Here is a 12,600-nt window from a genome sequence, read left to right on the forward strand (position 1 = left end):
CAAAGGAGTCAGTGTTCGATTTGAAGTCGGTCGAGTTATGTCCAAAAGGGGGAAGCAACAGGAAATTTGTCATACGTCTTTAGGAAGGTAAGCATGCTAGTCATGAATTTAGTGTGGAGATCAGTTCAGTGCTGGGAACGGAACCAGGCGCTCTAAGAACGGCGTCAAGACAACAACATAGGGTAAATGCACCCCATGACACACCTGAGGAATATTACCGCCGCGATCTGTTCATTCCATTCCTAGACCGTATCACATAAGAAATGTATTCAAGGTAATCTATATAAATTATCAAACGCTCGACTGTTTAATTACTTAACCTTAAATATTTAAAGATATAATGAATGATTGAACAAACAAGCTCATTTATCACAGGGATTTTTTTTCAGATTTGGGTCCACTCGGAGGATTGCTTGGTCTTGTGCTAAGCGCCATTGTAGCGGGCACAAATGTAGACATAGCTGAAGTCTCCTAGATGTATATGTCAGACTTCCCAAGCCCACAACCTCTCGACATTGAATACGGATCTTTGGATGAGAACTGGCAATCCGAGACAGACAAACGAGACGCGCTTCAACCTGCCTTCAGGTTCGAAGTAACTCAAATTGTTTTTATTCAAATTTCCCTTAGGATAACAAATGACGGCTCTATTGATTACACTTTCTGTCTATCTACAGGCTTGTGATCCCGACATCTTTCCGAACATGTTGTTGTTGCTGTTGTTGCGAATTGCATGTACAATTCCAGTAACATCAGCTGATAACGAACGCTCAAACAGCACTTTAAAACAAGTCAAGGGCTACCTACGGACCACGATGACAACCGAGAGACTCTTTGGCCTAGCTTTAAGGAGTATTCATTAAGAAAAGCCAGTCGATTACGATGCTATAGTTCAGAAATTTGCCGAACAACAACCTCGTAGAATATTACTCGTTGATCCCATTTTTGAGGAATCTTAAGCGTGACCTTTTAAAACACATTAAGTAGCGAAGACAAATGCATTACAGTGATTTTAGTTTAATTTTCTGGGAGTCGGTTGATCTGGCGGCCAATTTGTTCGAAATATTTATTATTTGCAGTTAAACGTGATCATTAAAGAGACACCCGAAAGCATGATGGGAAGTTATACGTGTTGATTAATTTACCCGCGATCATTCGCATCCAGAAGGCAAGCTTAAGACTTCGAAATCAACGATGCTCTCTCCAACAGCTGGTACTTCATTTCTTGGTTGTCGTCTCTCCTTGTTCGATCTTCTTAAATATCTGCTTTCCCATTTGGGTGGTAAGATTATTTTGTTATTATTTATTCCTACTTTTATTCCACTTAGATTTAGTTCTCGGTGCCATGTTTCTTATAGTTTAAGTATTGGGAATTAACAAGAATTCTTAGTTTTTTGAAAGGGAATTTTTCGTTTAATGAGTTTATTGTAGCAATTTGTCCTTTCGCATCTGATTTTTCGTTCTCCTTCTCTAGACTCTTTTCGTTTATACTCGTTTCGGCTATATTGTTTAACACTGCCCAAACATCAATACACCAACATCTGGGTTCCTTCAAAAACAAATTTTCGTCGTAGAGTCAATGCACTTTCCGACTCTTGCATACACTAAAATCTCTCCATGATTATATTTTTGCAAAAAAGAACGAGAATGTTCTGTCAGGGAACCTGTTCTAAAGTGGTACGTGCTATAGTCCGACATCATGAGGATGTCAGATTCAAATAAATTATGTACGCTGAAGCTCTGAATCCTTCTTTTCCACTCTACTGCAAGTACAGAACTACCAGCATGTCACTTAAGGTGACATGGAAACAAATTATTTCAATTTATTTTGGGAACGGTAAATGAAATTGCAGGAAAACTTTAGACACAAAGACGTCTGTCTCAGTGGGAGCAAATGTTTTTTTTATTTCTAATACGTAGGCTACCTAGCAATGATCCTATCAAAAATATCACGAAACGTCTTCAGCAGTTGAAGTGATAGCTCAACGATGCTTTTATTTTTATACATCTTCTGTGGTACATAGAGGCTCGATTCTGGTGTCTGTGCCGCTGAAGTGTAATCAGAGGAAAAAATTACTTTCTATATCACCAGCACAAAAATGCTCTTTATTTAAAAAAATATGAAAAAGATTTGCCGAAAGTCAAAAAAATATGCTTCTATGATAGCGTGACCAAAAACGGAAAAAAAAATATTGTGCTCTATTTATTCAAGACACCCTGTATTTTATCGAAGTATAATAAAACATTTATGATTGCGCAGCAAGGCGCGTAGTCCTCTGGGGCATGTTTCTTCCATTTTAAGTATTGGGAATTAACAATAAGCGTTCTTAGTTTTTTGAAGGGGAATTTTCGTTTAACGTGTCTATCGTAGCAATTTGTCCTTTCGCATGTTTTTTCGTTCTCCTTCTTTAGCCTCTTTTCGTTTACACTCGTTTCAGCTCTATTGTTTAACACTGCCCAAGCATCAAAATCCAGCATCTGGGTTCCTTGAAGAATAAATTTTTAGTCGTAAAGTCGATGCACTTTCCGACTCTTGCATACAGTAAAATCTCTCTATGATTATATTTTTGCCAAAAAAAGACGAGAATGTTTTGTGGAACTTGTCGTAAAGTGATACCTGCTACAGTCTGACATTTCGAGGGTGTCAGACTTAATAATTTATGATAATAAATTGTGTTCACTGAAGTTCTGGATCCTTCTTTTCCACTCTATTGCAAATACAGAACTACCAGCATGTCACCTTGGGCGACATGAAAACAAAATTTTAAAGTTGTATCGTGATAGGTAAATGAAATTGCAGAGAAACTCATTAGTATAGATTTGAATAATGGATAACGATCCTACTAAAAACATTATGAAACCTCTTCAGCAGTTAATATGACTGCTCAACGCTGCTATCCATCATTCTTGGTTTGTTCGTTTGTTTTTTTTTCTTCTTTGAACGCTAGGCTGTATATGCTCACGTTATCCGCAATTTCACTTTCAATTGTTCCCGTTTGGAGTAATGGCCTCTGTCGTATGGACTTGGTGAATCAGTTTATAATTTGGTCTAAGGAAAATAGTATGATTTGTAATCCGTCGAAATGTAAAGAAATTATTTTTCGCAAGAAAGGTTTTGTTCAGGATATTGCGCAAGTTAATAACATTCCGCAATGCACGAAGCCGCCCATTTTAGGTGTTACGTTACAAGAGAATTGTAAATATAGCGAACAAGTACGTGCAAAGTTGATTAAGGCAAATAAGTGTCTGTTTGTACTAAGATCTTTACGGAAGGAAGGTTTCAGTCAAGGTGAAGTAGACCACCTAATTAGCGCCTTAGTTTTACCAAACTTCACTTATGGTCTGCCTGTTTATGGCGCTATAGACTCAGATCTCACGGTCATACAAAACTTCATGGACAGATGCTTTAAAAGGAAATACACATCTAAGAGAATAGACATTCGAGAACTTTTAGAAAAGGCAGATAAGAAGATTTTCAAGTTACGTTCAGTGGATCCCGATTGCGCGCTTAGTCACATCATTCCGAAGAAGAAAGAAACAAAGTACCAACTCAGAAACAGAAGTGCTCGTCGCCCAGATATAAAGACTGACAGATTTAAGAATGTTTTTGTAAATAGGCTTATCTTTAAATATAATTTTTGATCTTTCTATTATTTCATATAGTATGTTTTATGCATATATATACAGTATGTCTTATGTATTTTCAGACTCCTAACTGCTGATGTAACTTTTTATCTTAGGAGGAATAAAGATTGATTGATTGATTGATTGCTTAACAACAAAAAAGTTAGAGAGAGGTTCGGGAAATGGTCGGACATTGTACAAAATGGCAGATAGCGTGACAGCTTTAGCTTAGCTCCGTCTTCTGTACTCCGATAAAACACGCTCTTTCAATCAATGACACGCGCGCGTTATATCTGAACTTTATAATAATATGATGTGGTCTAACAATGAAAATATCATTAAAGAAATGCCCGTTGGCACGACAGGAAGTTATACGTGTTAATTAATTTACCTAGGATCATCCGCATCCAGAAGGCAAGCTAGACAACGCTAGTCCTAACAGCCGGTACTTCATTTCGTGGTTGCCGTCTCTTGTTCGATCTTCCTAAATATCTGCTTTTCCATTTGGGTAGTAAGATTATTTCGTTATTATTTATTCTTACTTTTATTCCACTTACTTTTTAGATTAGCTCTCGGTGCCATGTTTCTTATATTTAAGAATTGGGGATCGAATTCTTCTTAGTTTTTTGAAGGGGAATTTTTCGTTTAATGAGTTTATCATAGCAATTTGTCCTTTCGCATCTGATTTTTCGTCCTCCTTCTCTAGCCTCTTTTCGTTTGTACTCGTTTCGGCTATATTGCTTAACATTTCACTTTCATTGTCATAAACGTTGAAATTGGTCTAGTGGAAAAAAAGCCCAAGTAGAAACATATCTTTAAAAAGTTGTCTCTAGTTTCTCAAAGGAATATTATAGTCATCAGTATTTCATACCGCAGGGGAGTAAATAGCGCTTTGCACGCGTGCTGATTGGCTAGTTTGGAAGAGATTAGCGAGCATTTTTATCTCCGAGCAGTTGTCAAAGAGACAGAATCGCGCGTCAAGAGTCCAATTTCCGACCATTTTTCGGTGTATTAACCGGAATTAATAGATATTTTGCTTTCAATGTGTTATACACAAAAACGATCATTTACCTCTGTGTCGGTGAAAGTCGTGGATACTTACCGAGCCACTACGCAGCTCAATAAATATCCACTCCTATTCACCTCTTTATTTGATATTGGTAATGTAAGCGCCGATCAAGATGGCAGCCGTTTATGTTCGTACTTGCCGCTTTATTTCGCTTCTGAACTTGTTTTATATCTTACAATTCTTACAATGGTATGGCAACCTAAAGGCCTCTGCCATCCAATATTGACCAAGTTCAACGCAAAGACATCTTTTATCAAGAATAACCAAGAGCTAAAGTTTCCGAAGCGGCCTATTTCAGTTTGGTACAAACATGGTCCGACCTGTTTGGTTTTACCAAAAGATTTAACTGTCCACATGGATGTTGAGCTAAATCCTGGTCCCTTGCAAAAGAAACCAATTTATCTGCTAACCTGCCTACCTACGGTTTCTGGCCTGGTCTCGTATCCAGGTAATAAACTGTTGTCTACGAATAATGCTGACACCCGCCAGGTTGGAATTTGTGGTTCCTACTATTCAGACGTCTTTCATCGATTTTCTTACTGGCCTTGTTCATCGCCATTATCATCGACCTACAGGAGATGCCGCGCTGGCCGTCGAGTCAGAGAAAGGAAAGCTAGAAATATTCACAGAATTGAATCCCTGGTTTCTTATCCACGCGCTAGCCGAGGAACCAATAATTTGCATAAAGGATCCATTTCACATAACCTTTGCGTCATCACATCTGTGAACACAAACAATAACGTATCCTCTAATGTTACTTCGACGAACTCCTCATTTCATGCAAATTCGCTCGTTAATCCGCGTTCAATTCTAAACTTTGCGGACTTCAATTCAAGATCTGTTAGGAATAAGATCGAGAGCATCATTGACCACGTCGTTGAAAATGACAACGGCCTCTGCACCGTTACCAACACCTGGTTGAATGACGCTGACTTCGTCAGTATTGCTCAGTTATCTGTGGCTGGCTATTCCTTCAAGAATTTTCCTAGAAAATCGCGGTACCGGGATTCTGTTTCGAGACTCTCTCAAAGTCTCATTAGTGGATGGGAAGAAATACAATCCTTTGAATTTTCGGAGTGGACTGTTAAAATGCACGATCGCTCTATGAGATATGTGATAGTGTGTCGACCTCCATATTCTTCGTTACACCCCGTTTCTACCTCTGTCTTTTCCGATGAACTCTCTCAGTTTTTAGAGAATGTTTACTGGAAACGTTCGGTCTTTTGCAACACGTTTCGGGCCCGACCCATTTATCGGGTCGTACCTTAGATTTAATTATTACTCGTTCCTCAGATAATATTGTTCTTGCTTCCCCTAAAACTACTTTTCCCATCTCCGATCATTTTATTATTCAGTGTCCTATTGGTTTCTCACGACCAGCTTTGTCATGCAAAAAACTGACTTTTCGTAAACTCAAAAGTATTGATATTGCTGCGTTCTCAGCTGATATTGCCTCTTCTATGCTTTGTGCAGGCGTACCCTGGGACAACATTGATGCACTCTCCAACTGGTTTAACAAGACCCTTATTGACATATTGGATAAGTTTAAAACAAGGACTATGATTAATCGTCCAAAGGTCTCATGGTTTAATGATGACATTAAACAACTCAAGCGTCAACGTCGTCGCCTCGAAAAGAGAGCAGTGAAAACTGACCTCCCTGGTGACTGGAATAATTACCATAAAGTTCGTAATCAGAACTCTGCATTTCTTAAATCTGCACGTGTGAATTATTATTCAAACCTAATTGATCAGTGTGCGGGTGACTCTCGCAAGTTATTTCGTAAGGTTAATTCTTTGTGTAGGGAATCACTTGAGACGACTCTCCCAGAGCACATTGACCCCACAAAGCTAGCAAACGAATTTGGCACCTTCTTCCTCAAAAAAATTGAAATCATAAAAGAAAATCTTGACAAGTTTCTAGTTTAAGAACCTCGACTCATTCCTGTTACTCCTAAGGAGAATCTGGAGAGTTTTACCGCGCTATCCATCGAAGAAGTGTCTAAGATTGTTCAAGAATCCTCCAATACCTCTTGTCGGCTGGATCCTGTTCCTACATGGCTACTGAAGTCCTGTCTTGATGTATTAGCGCTCCCTATCACTGAGATGGTAAATCTCTCTCTTCTCCGTGGTCACGTTCTAGAAAATTGGAGAACCGCCGTTGTCTTTCCTCTACTGAAAAAACCTGGACTTGATTTGGTCTGTAAAAATTTCCGTCCAGTCATTAATCTTTCATTCATTTCTAAGGTAGTGGAAGAGGCTGCACTTCAACAACTTCTCTTCCACTGTGAAAAAAATGCCCCTCCCCTAAATTCCAGTCCAGCTTTCGTAAGTATCACTCGACAGAAACTGCTTTATTAAAGGTTCAAAACGACATCTTAATGAGTATGGAAAATAAAGCAGTGACACTTCTCGTACTTTTGTACCTTAGTGCTGCTTTTGACACCATTGAACATTCGGAGTCGTCGGGACTGCTTTAAATGGGTTCAACTCATTTCTGTCCGGTCGCAAACAACTTATACTTGTTGGTGATAAGACTTCTGATGACTTTAATCTGAACTGTGGAGTCCCCCAGGGTAGTTGTATGGGGCCTATTTCATTCACTCTCTACGTCTCCCGCCTCTTCAACATTATTTCTCAGCATCTCCTTTCCGTCCATGGTTGTGTTGACGACACCCAGATTTACCTTTCCTTCCGACCTTGCTCTATCCATTCCGAAATTAACGCTGTCTCTGGCTTATTGCTAATCATTTAATGATAAACGACGCAAAAACTTCGTTTCTAACTATTGACACCCGCCAATTAAACAACTTGAAAAAACATCTATTGAATCTATTATTATTGGTGACACCCTCATTAAACCTTTAGAAAGCGTCCGGAACCTTGGATCCTGGTTCGATGCCCATATGCGAATGAACGTTCATATAGGCAAGATTTGTAGCAAGGTTTTTCGCGGATTATACAACATAGGACAGATCAGAAAATTCCTTACTGTTCAATCGACTAGGACTGGTCCACGCTTTTATATCCTCACACCTTGATTACTCTAACGCACTTCTCTTCAGTCTACCTAAATATCAACTCGATCGCTTACAGAAAGTTCAGAATGCTGCGGCTAGAGTGATTTTTCAGATTTCAAAATTTGATCATATCACACCTGCGCTTATCGACCTACATTAGCTCCCTGTAACGTTCAGAGTTCAGTTTAAATTGATCCTCTTTGTTTACAAGTCATTACACAACTAAAGTCCTCCCTACATTAAAGATCTTTTGTCCCTGAAACCAGCTACTAATTATAATTATGCTCCTCGCTTGTCTACTCAATCTCTTCTGTTCGTTCCAAAAGCCAACTGCTCTTCACTTGGGGACCGGGCCTTTGCTCATGCTGCACCTGTTTTATGGAACTCGTTGCCATTAACTATAAGAACGAGTAGTGGCCTCGCCATTTTTAAAAAGCAACTAAAAACATATCTATTTAGGAAAGCTTTCAGTTTGTTTCAGTAGTTCTAATGTTTATTGCCTTGAATATTTTAATTTTAATTAGTATAGAACTTTAACTTATGTAAAGCGCTTCTGAATATTGTCTTTAGTTTTAGCGCTATATAAATCCCTTATCATTATCATTATCATTACCTCTACGACGGTAAATAACTGTCAAATATCGTGACGTCGATTACTGTAATTTTTTACAGGAATGAGGACTGGCCTCCTTATTATAATCTGTTGGTTTCCTACAACATCAGCGAATCGTTGTGACGCATCTTATTCCATACAAGATCGAGTCCTGAAGAACCACACAATTGCGATCAGACCAGCTAAGAGGATAGAAGAATGTGCGTTATTGTGCGTGGATTATCCCGACTGCCACAGCATTAATTTCTATCAGAAGCACAAAATATGCGATCTCAATGACAAGACACATACTTCCCATCCGAAGGATATGATTTCATCTGCACTTTCAAACTACATGGAGAATATCCTCAGACCATACCTGTGCAACCAAGACTCGGAATGTGGCTCGGGGTTACATTGCTCTCCATTAGAGAAGAAATGTGGTAAGTCTCGCTGCTGTTGTTTTCCTAGACAGAGAATCTTAGCAATAAGTCATCAGGCGTAATTTTAAACCAGTTAAAAAGTTATGTAATATCCTTCTCCGTATTTGGCGAGTCCTAAGACAGATGAGAAAGTCATATATTGGCTTTGATTTAAGCGAGGTCTGTTAACTTTGACATGAAAGTTGTCCATACCATTTCCCGTGTATGATTGGTCTAAACAAAACCAAAGCAAACTGATATGGCCGACAGAGGATTGGGACCATACTTTTTCTTTTTAGCTTTTTCGTTAGAACGACAACGCCAAGGAGGACGTCGATTTAAAAATGAATAGATATTTTCAGTTGGAATTTCACGTATGAGAGCAGCGTTGAGTTCCAAGTGGAAACTTAACAAATTTGCCGTCGGGGTTTCTTTTCTGAGTGGAAGGTAGCAACCGACCATTACTTTCTCATCTGCAATTTCCACATAAATGTTAAAGGACATGTTTTGTATTAGAAGTAGTTTTGCGAGAATTTCAGGGAACACTCTTCGACCAGCTTAAACCAACAGTTGTTTAATTTGTTTGCTTTATTTGAAGGGTGACTTTCTTCACTCATGGGAAGCCTTGTTCACGATGACTTGTACACAAAAATTAATCGCTTTAGGTTGGAATAATTTTTTTGATATGAGTGTTCCCGGACTCGATAAAGCACTCTTTTGAATACCAAGCTGACCCGTTTGAGATGAATTTCTTCAGAGTCCTGGTCGATATTATTTTAAATTGAACCGAAAGCTCATTTTTGAATGAGCTTTGTCTTACCTGACAGTCCTATGTCATTACGTCGACAGACTGTTCTCAAGAATGAGATATGATTAGCCATGAGCTGAAATTGAAAACAAAAGGATCCTTAGGAATACTGCGAAAGTAGATAGCTGGAAGAAGCCATGACACTATGACGGCCTAAGACAACAAGTCACAACAACAACAGCTGTGCACTCGGACTAAACCAACGTAGATTAGATCGTACATACCTAAAATTTTCATGATAGTGATTGCATGTGTCCTCAGCCTCCCCACACAAGTCATCGCAGCTCGACTTTAAATTGTGATTGCTCCCACAAATTTCAACCGACGCCATTCAAACTGCTCTTGACGTTAAGCTCTTTCTGTGCTTTTTCAAGTGAACTGTGCACCAAGGGTCATAAATATCAGAGACAAAAATGCGGTATTAAAATGTGGGGCTAGCCTAAGTTTTAAAAATTTGAACCATGACGCCATGTTTCATAACGTCATGGTATAAATAAAACTGTCCATGGCCCGGACTGGTCACTTACAGCTGTTATTTGTTATTTAGTTTGCCATCGTCGAACAACTTCGGGAAAGTACTGCGCCATTCCCTTCCAGTACAATGGCGTGACGTACAATTGCTGCAGCAATGTTAATCACCACAGATTGTGGTGTTCGCTGGATCCAATATATGCCTCTAGATGGGAAAACTGCTAAGGTTAACTTATCAAATGTACGTCACTTAACATAAGACTGGACATAAAAATATCGTGAGTCATTTTTCCGTTTAAATTTTCCTTCATCAAAATACGAATAAGTAAAGATTTGGTAAAGCATTTGACAATAAAAATCTGCGATAAAATATTATAAAGCATGACACGACGTTTCGACGTTTCCAGAACGTCATTATCAAGTAAACTAAAATAAATAAAATAAAATCGAGTATATATATAATAAAGCGGTGAATAAATTACAAAGCGTTAAAAGTTAAACAAAGAGTTTGGCCCTAATGGAATCGCTCTGGGTGTTTAAATTGGGCCTTATTGTTCTTATGTACAACATTTCATAAACAAGACAATCCCATTTCGTGCCACATTTTTTGAGCATTCTAAACTGGCTCTCATTGAGTAAGTCAATGTTCCCATGGGCATCTCTCAGGTGGCGACCAATGACAGAGTATCGATGATCTGCAATGCGTTGAAACAAATGGCGCGTCGTATATCCGACGTAATTTGAATCACACAAATCACATTTAAAACAGTAAACAACGCTATGCTGATTTACGATGCGTGGCTTCGTGTTCGCTGGATCCAATATATGCCTCTAGATGGGAAAACTGCCAAGTTTAACTTATCAAGTGTATGTCACTTAACACTTAACATAAGGCTAGATATATATATATATATATCTTGAGTCATTTTTCCGTCAAAAGTTTCCTTTCAACAGGAAACAATCTTAAACAAAGATGCGTAGGATTCGCACGGATTGCACAGGTAATCAAATTCTGGCCAAGTTTTTACAGTGCACAATGCATACCACATTGCTTTTAAAATTTGATCATAGACTACAATAAAAAAATTTTAAATTTTCTTCAGTAAGATGGCTCTTGAAATCTTGATTAAGGGCTGTGGATGACAGACGAATTCGCTAGCATGATATAGATAAGATAATCTACCTGATTTGGATCCCTTTACTAGTTTAAAGTAAATTGAAATCGAGTGCTGTACAGTTCTTTTTGTTGTAGCGTCAAGCAACTTATAGTAGGTGTATCCACTTGGATGGGGTGCTGGTACATCGTAAGCCGCCCCGTATTGTTTTAGGTCTGCTGATACCCACTTCAGAATCCTGGATGGAGAGGGACACCGCAAGTGTGAACTATTTTACTCTAGAACACAACGTAATAACCCAAACAGGAGTTAGACCAGCACCTTCCGAGTCCAGTTCGTTAATCATGGGGCCACCATCTTCCCACATTAATATAATTGCTACTTTATTGTCATTAAAAGTTGAAAATCAGATTTTTGCAAGTGTGAACTATTTTACTATAGAACACAACGTACTAACCCAAACGGGAGTTAGACCAACACCTTCCGAGTCCAATTCGTTAATCATGGGGCCACCACCTTCCCACACTAATATAATTGCTACTTTATTGTCATTAAAATTTGAAAATTAGATTTTTGCCCACGATTTGCCCTATCTCGCTTAGTGGCAAACTATTGGAGTAACTGTGTTAAAGCCTACATAAAATCGGATGATGACAAACAAGCTGTCGCTAAGCTCACTTCGAAATTGAAGTTTGCTAAGTAGCGGTTTATGCAGTGATTTTAAAGGGAGAACTTATTGCTTCCGTTTCTCCCAGCTATTCAAATAATTAAATGTTGAGAAATGTTGAAATATTTTGCCCTGAAGACATTTATTTCTAAATGTATGCGAACAATTTTCACAATAGAATATACCAACGAAATATCTCAAGTTGCCAACACTACTAAGAGTCATCCATATAGCCGGCGAAGAAGTGAATGTTGTGATACAAAATTATTTAAAAGAAATCTTAATCTATGAAGCCCCAGTGAAATTGAAAGGCGTCAAAGCGTCTCTACCGTCGCGGAGTTCAACTCGGTTAACTTTGCAACCGTGCTACTGGTTGAAATAAATCTTTCTAGTTTAATGGGAAATAAGAACCTCATCGATCCACGTGGGTTCTGTTATACGTAGCTTGATGGTTTCATTGATTTCACGGTATAGAGTAATGCGATGTTATCGTCAAAGTCGCGAGTTCGAATTCCACAAAATCCCTGGATAGATTATTCTGAATACTTTGCACAGTCATATCAGTGCGTGAGATGACTCCGTTAAGTCTTCACACCCTAACATCAATCACCCTAAAGAAGTTCTTTTTCACTTTCTTTAATTTCAATTCGAAAGACTGAGTGAAAATGTTCTTTACCAGGTCCTTGTCTGATACAAGAAAACCATTTTTCTTGTGTGCGGCTCTGAAATGCTGGAAAGCCGCTGGTCAACATTTAAAAGATAAACTCTTAGCTGGATATGAGTTCCCGTACCAATGCGGTGGAGGGAGCGAAC

General features: G+C 38.7%; 1 protein-coding gene and 1 long non-coding RNA gene across 2 annotated transcripts; both read left to right on the forward strand.

The window, feature by feature from the left end:
* The first annotated feature begins 1,154 nt into the window (after nucleotides 1–1,154).
* On the forward strand, nucleotides 1,155–10,214 carry LOC131793916 (uncharacterized). Its single transcript, XR_010718889.1, has 3 exons — nucleotides 1,155–1,282; nucleotides 8,385–8,747; nucleotides 10,082–10,214. It is a non-coding gene; the product is annotated as an uncharacterized lncRNA (long non-coding RNA).
* Nucleotides 3,064–3,642, forward strand: LOC136283289 (uncharacterized). Its single transcript, XM_066171850.1, has one exon. It carries the CDS (start codon nucleotides 3,064–3,066, stop codon nucleotides 3,640–3,642), a length of 579 nt encoding a protein of 192 aa, XP_066027947.1.
* Nucleotides 10,215–12,600: the final 2,386 nt, after the last annotated feature.

This window comes from Pocillopora verrucosa, chromosome 9 (genome assembly GCF_036669915.1).
Source record: "Pocillopora verrucosa isolate sample1 chromosome 9, ASM3666991v2, whole genome shotgun sequence".
NCBI classification, from domain to species: Eukaryota; Metazoa; Cnidaria; class Anthozoa; order Scleractinia; family Pocilloporidae; genus Pocillopora; species Pocillopora verrucosa.

Bases quoted from the DNA above. Each gene is read 5' to 3' on its own strand.
- LOC136283289 (XM_066171850.1), top strand. From the start codon at position 3,064: ATGATTTGTAATCCGTCGAAATGTAAAGAAATTATTTTTCGCAAGAAA.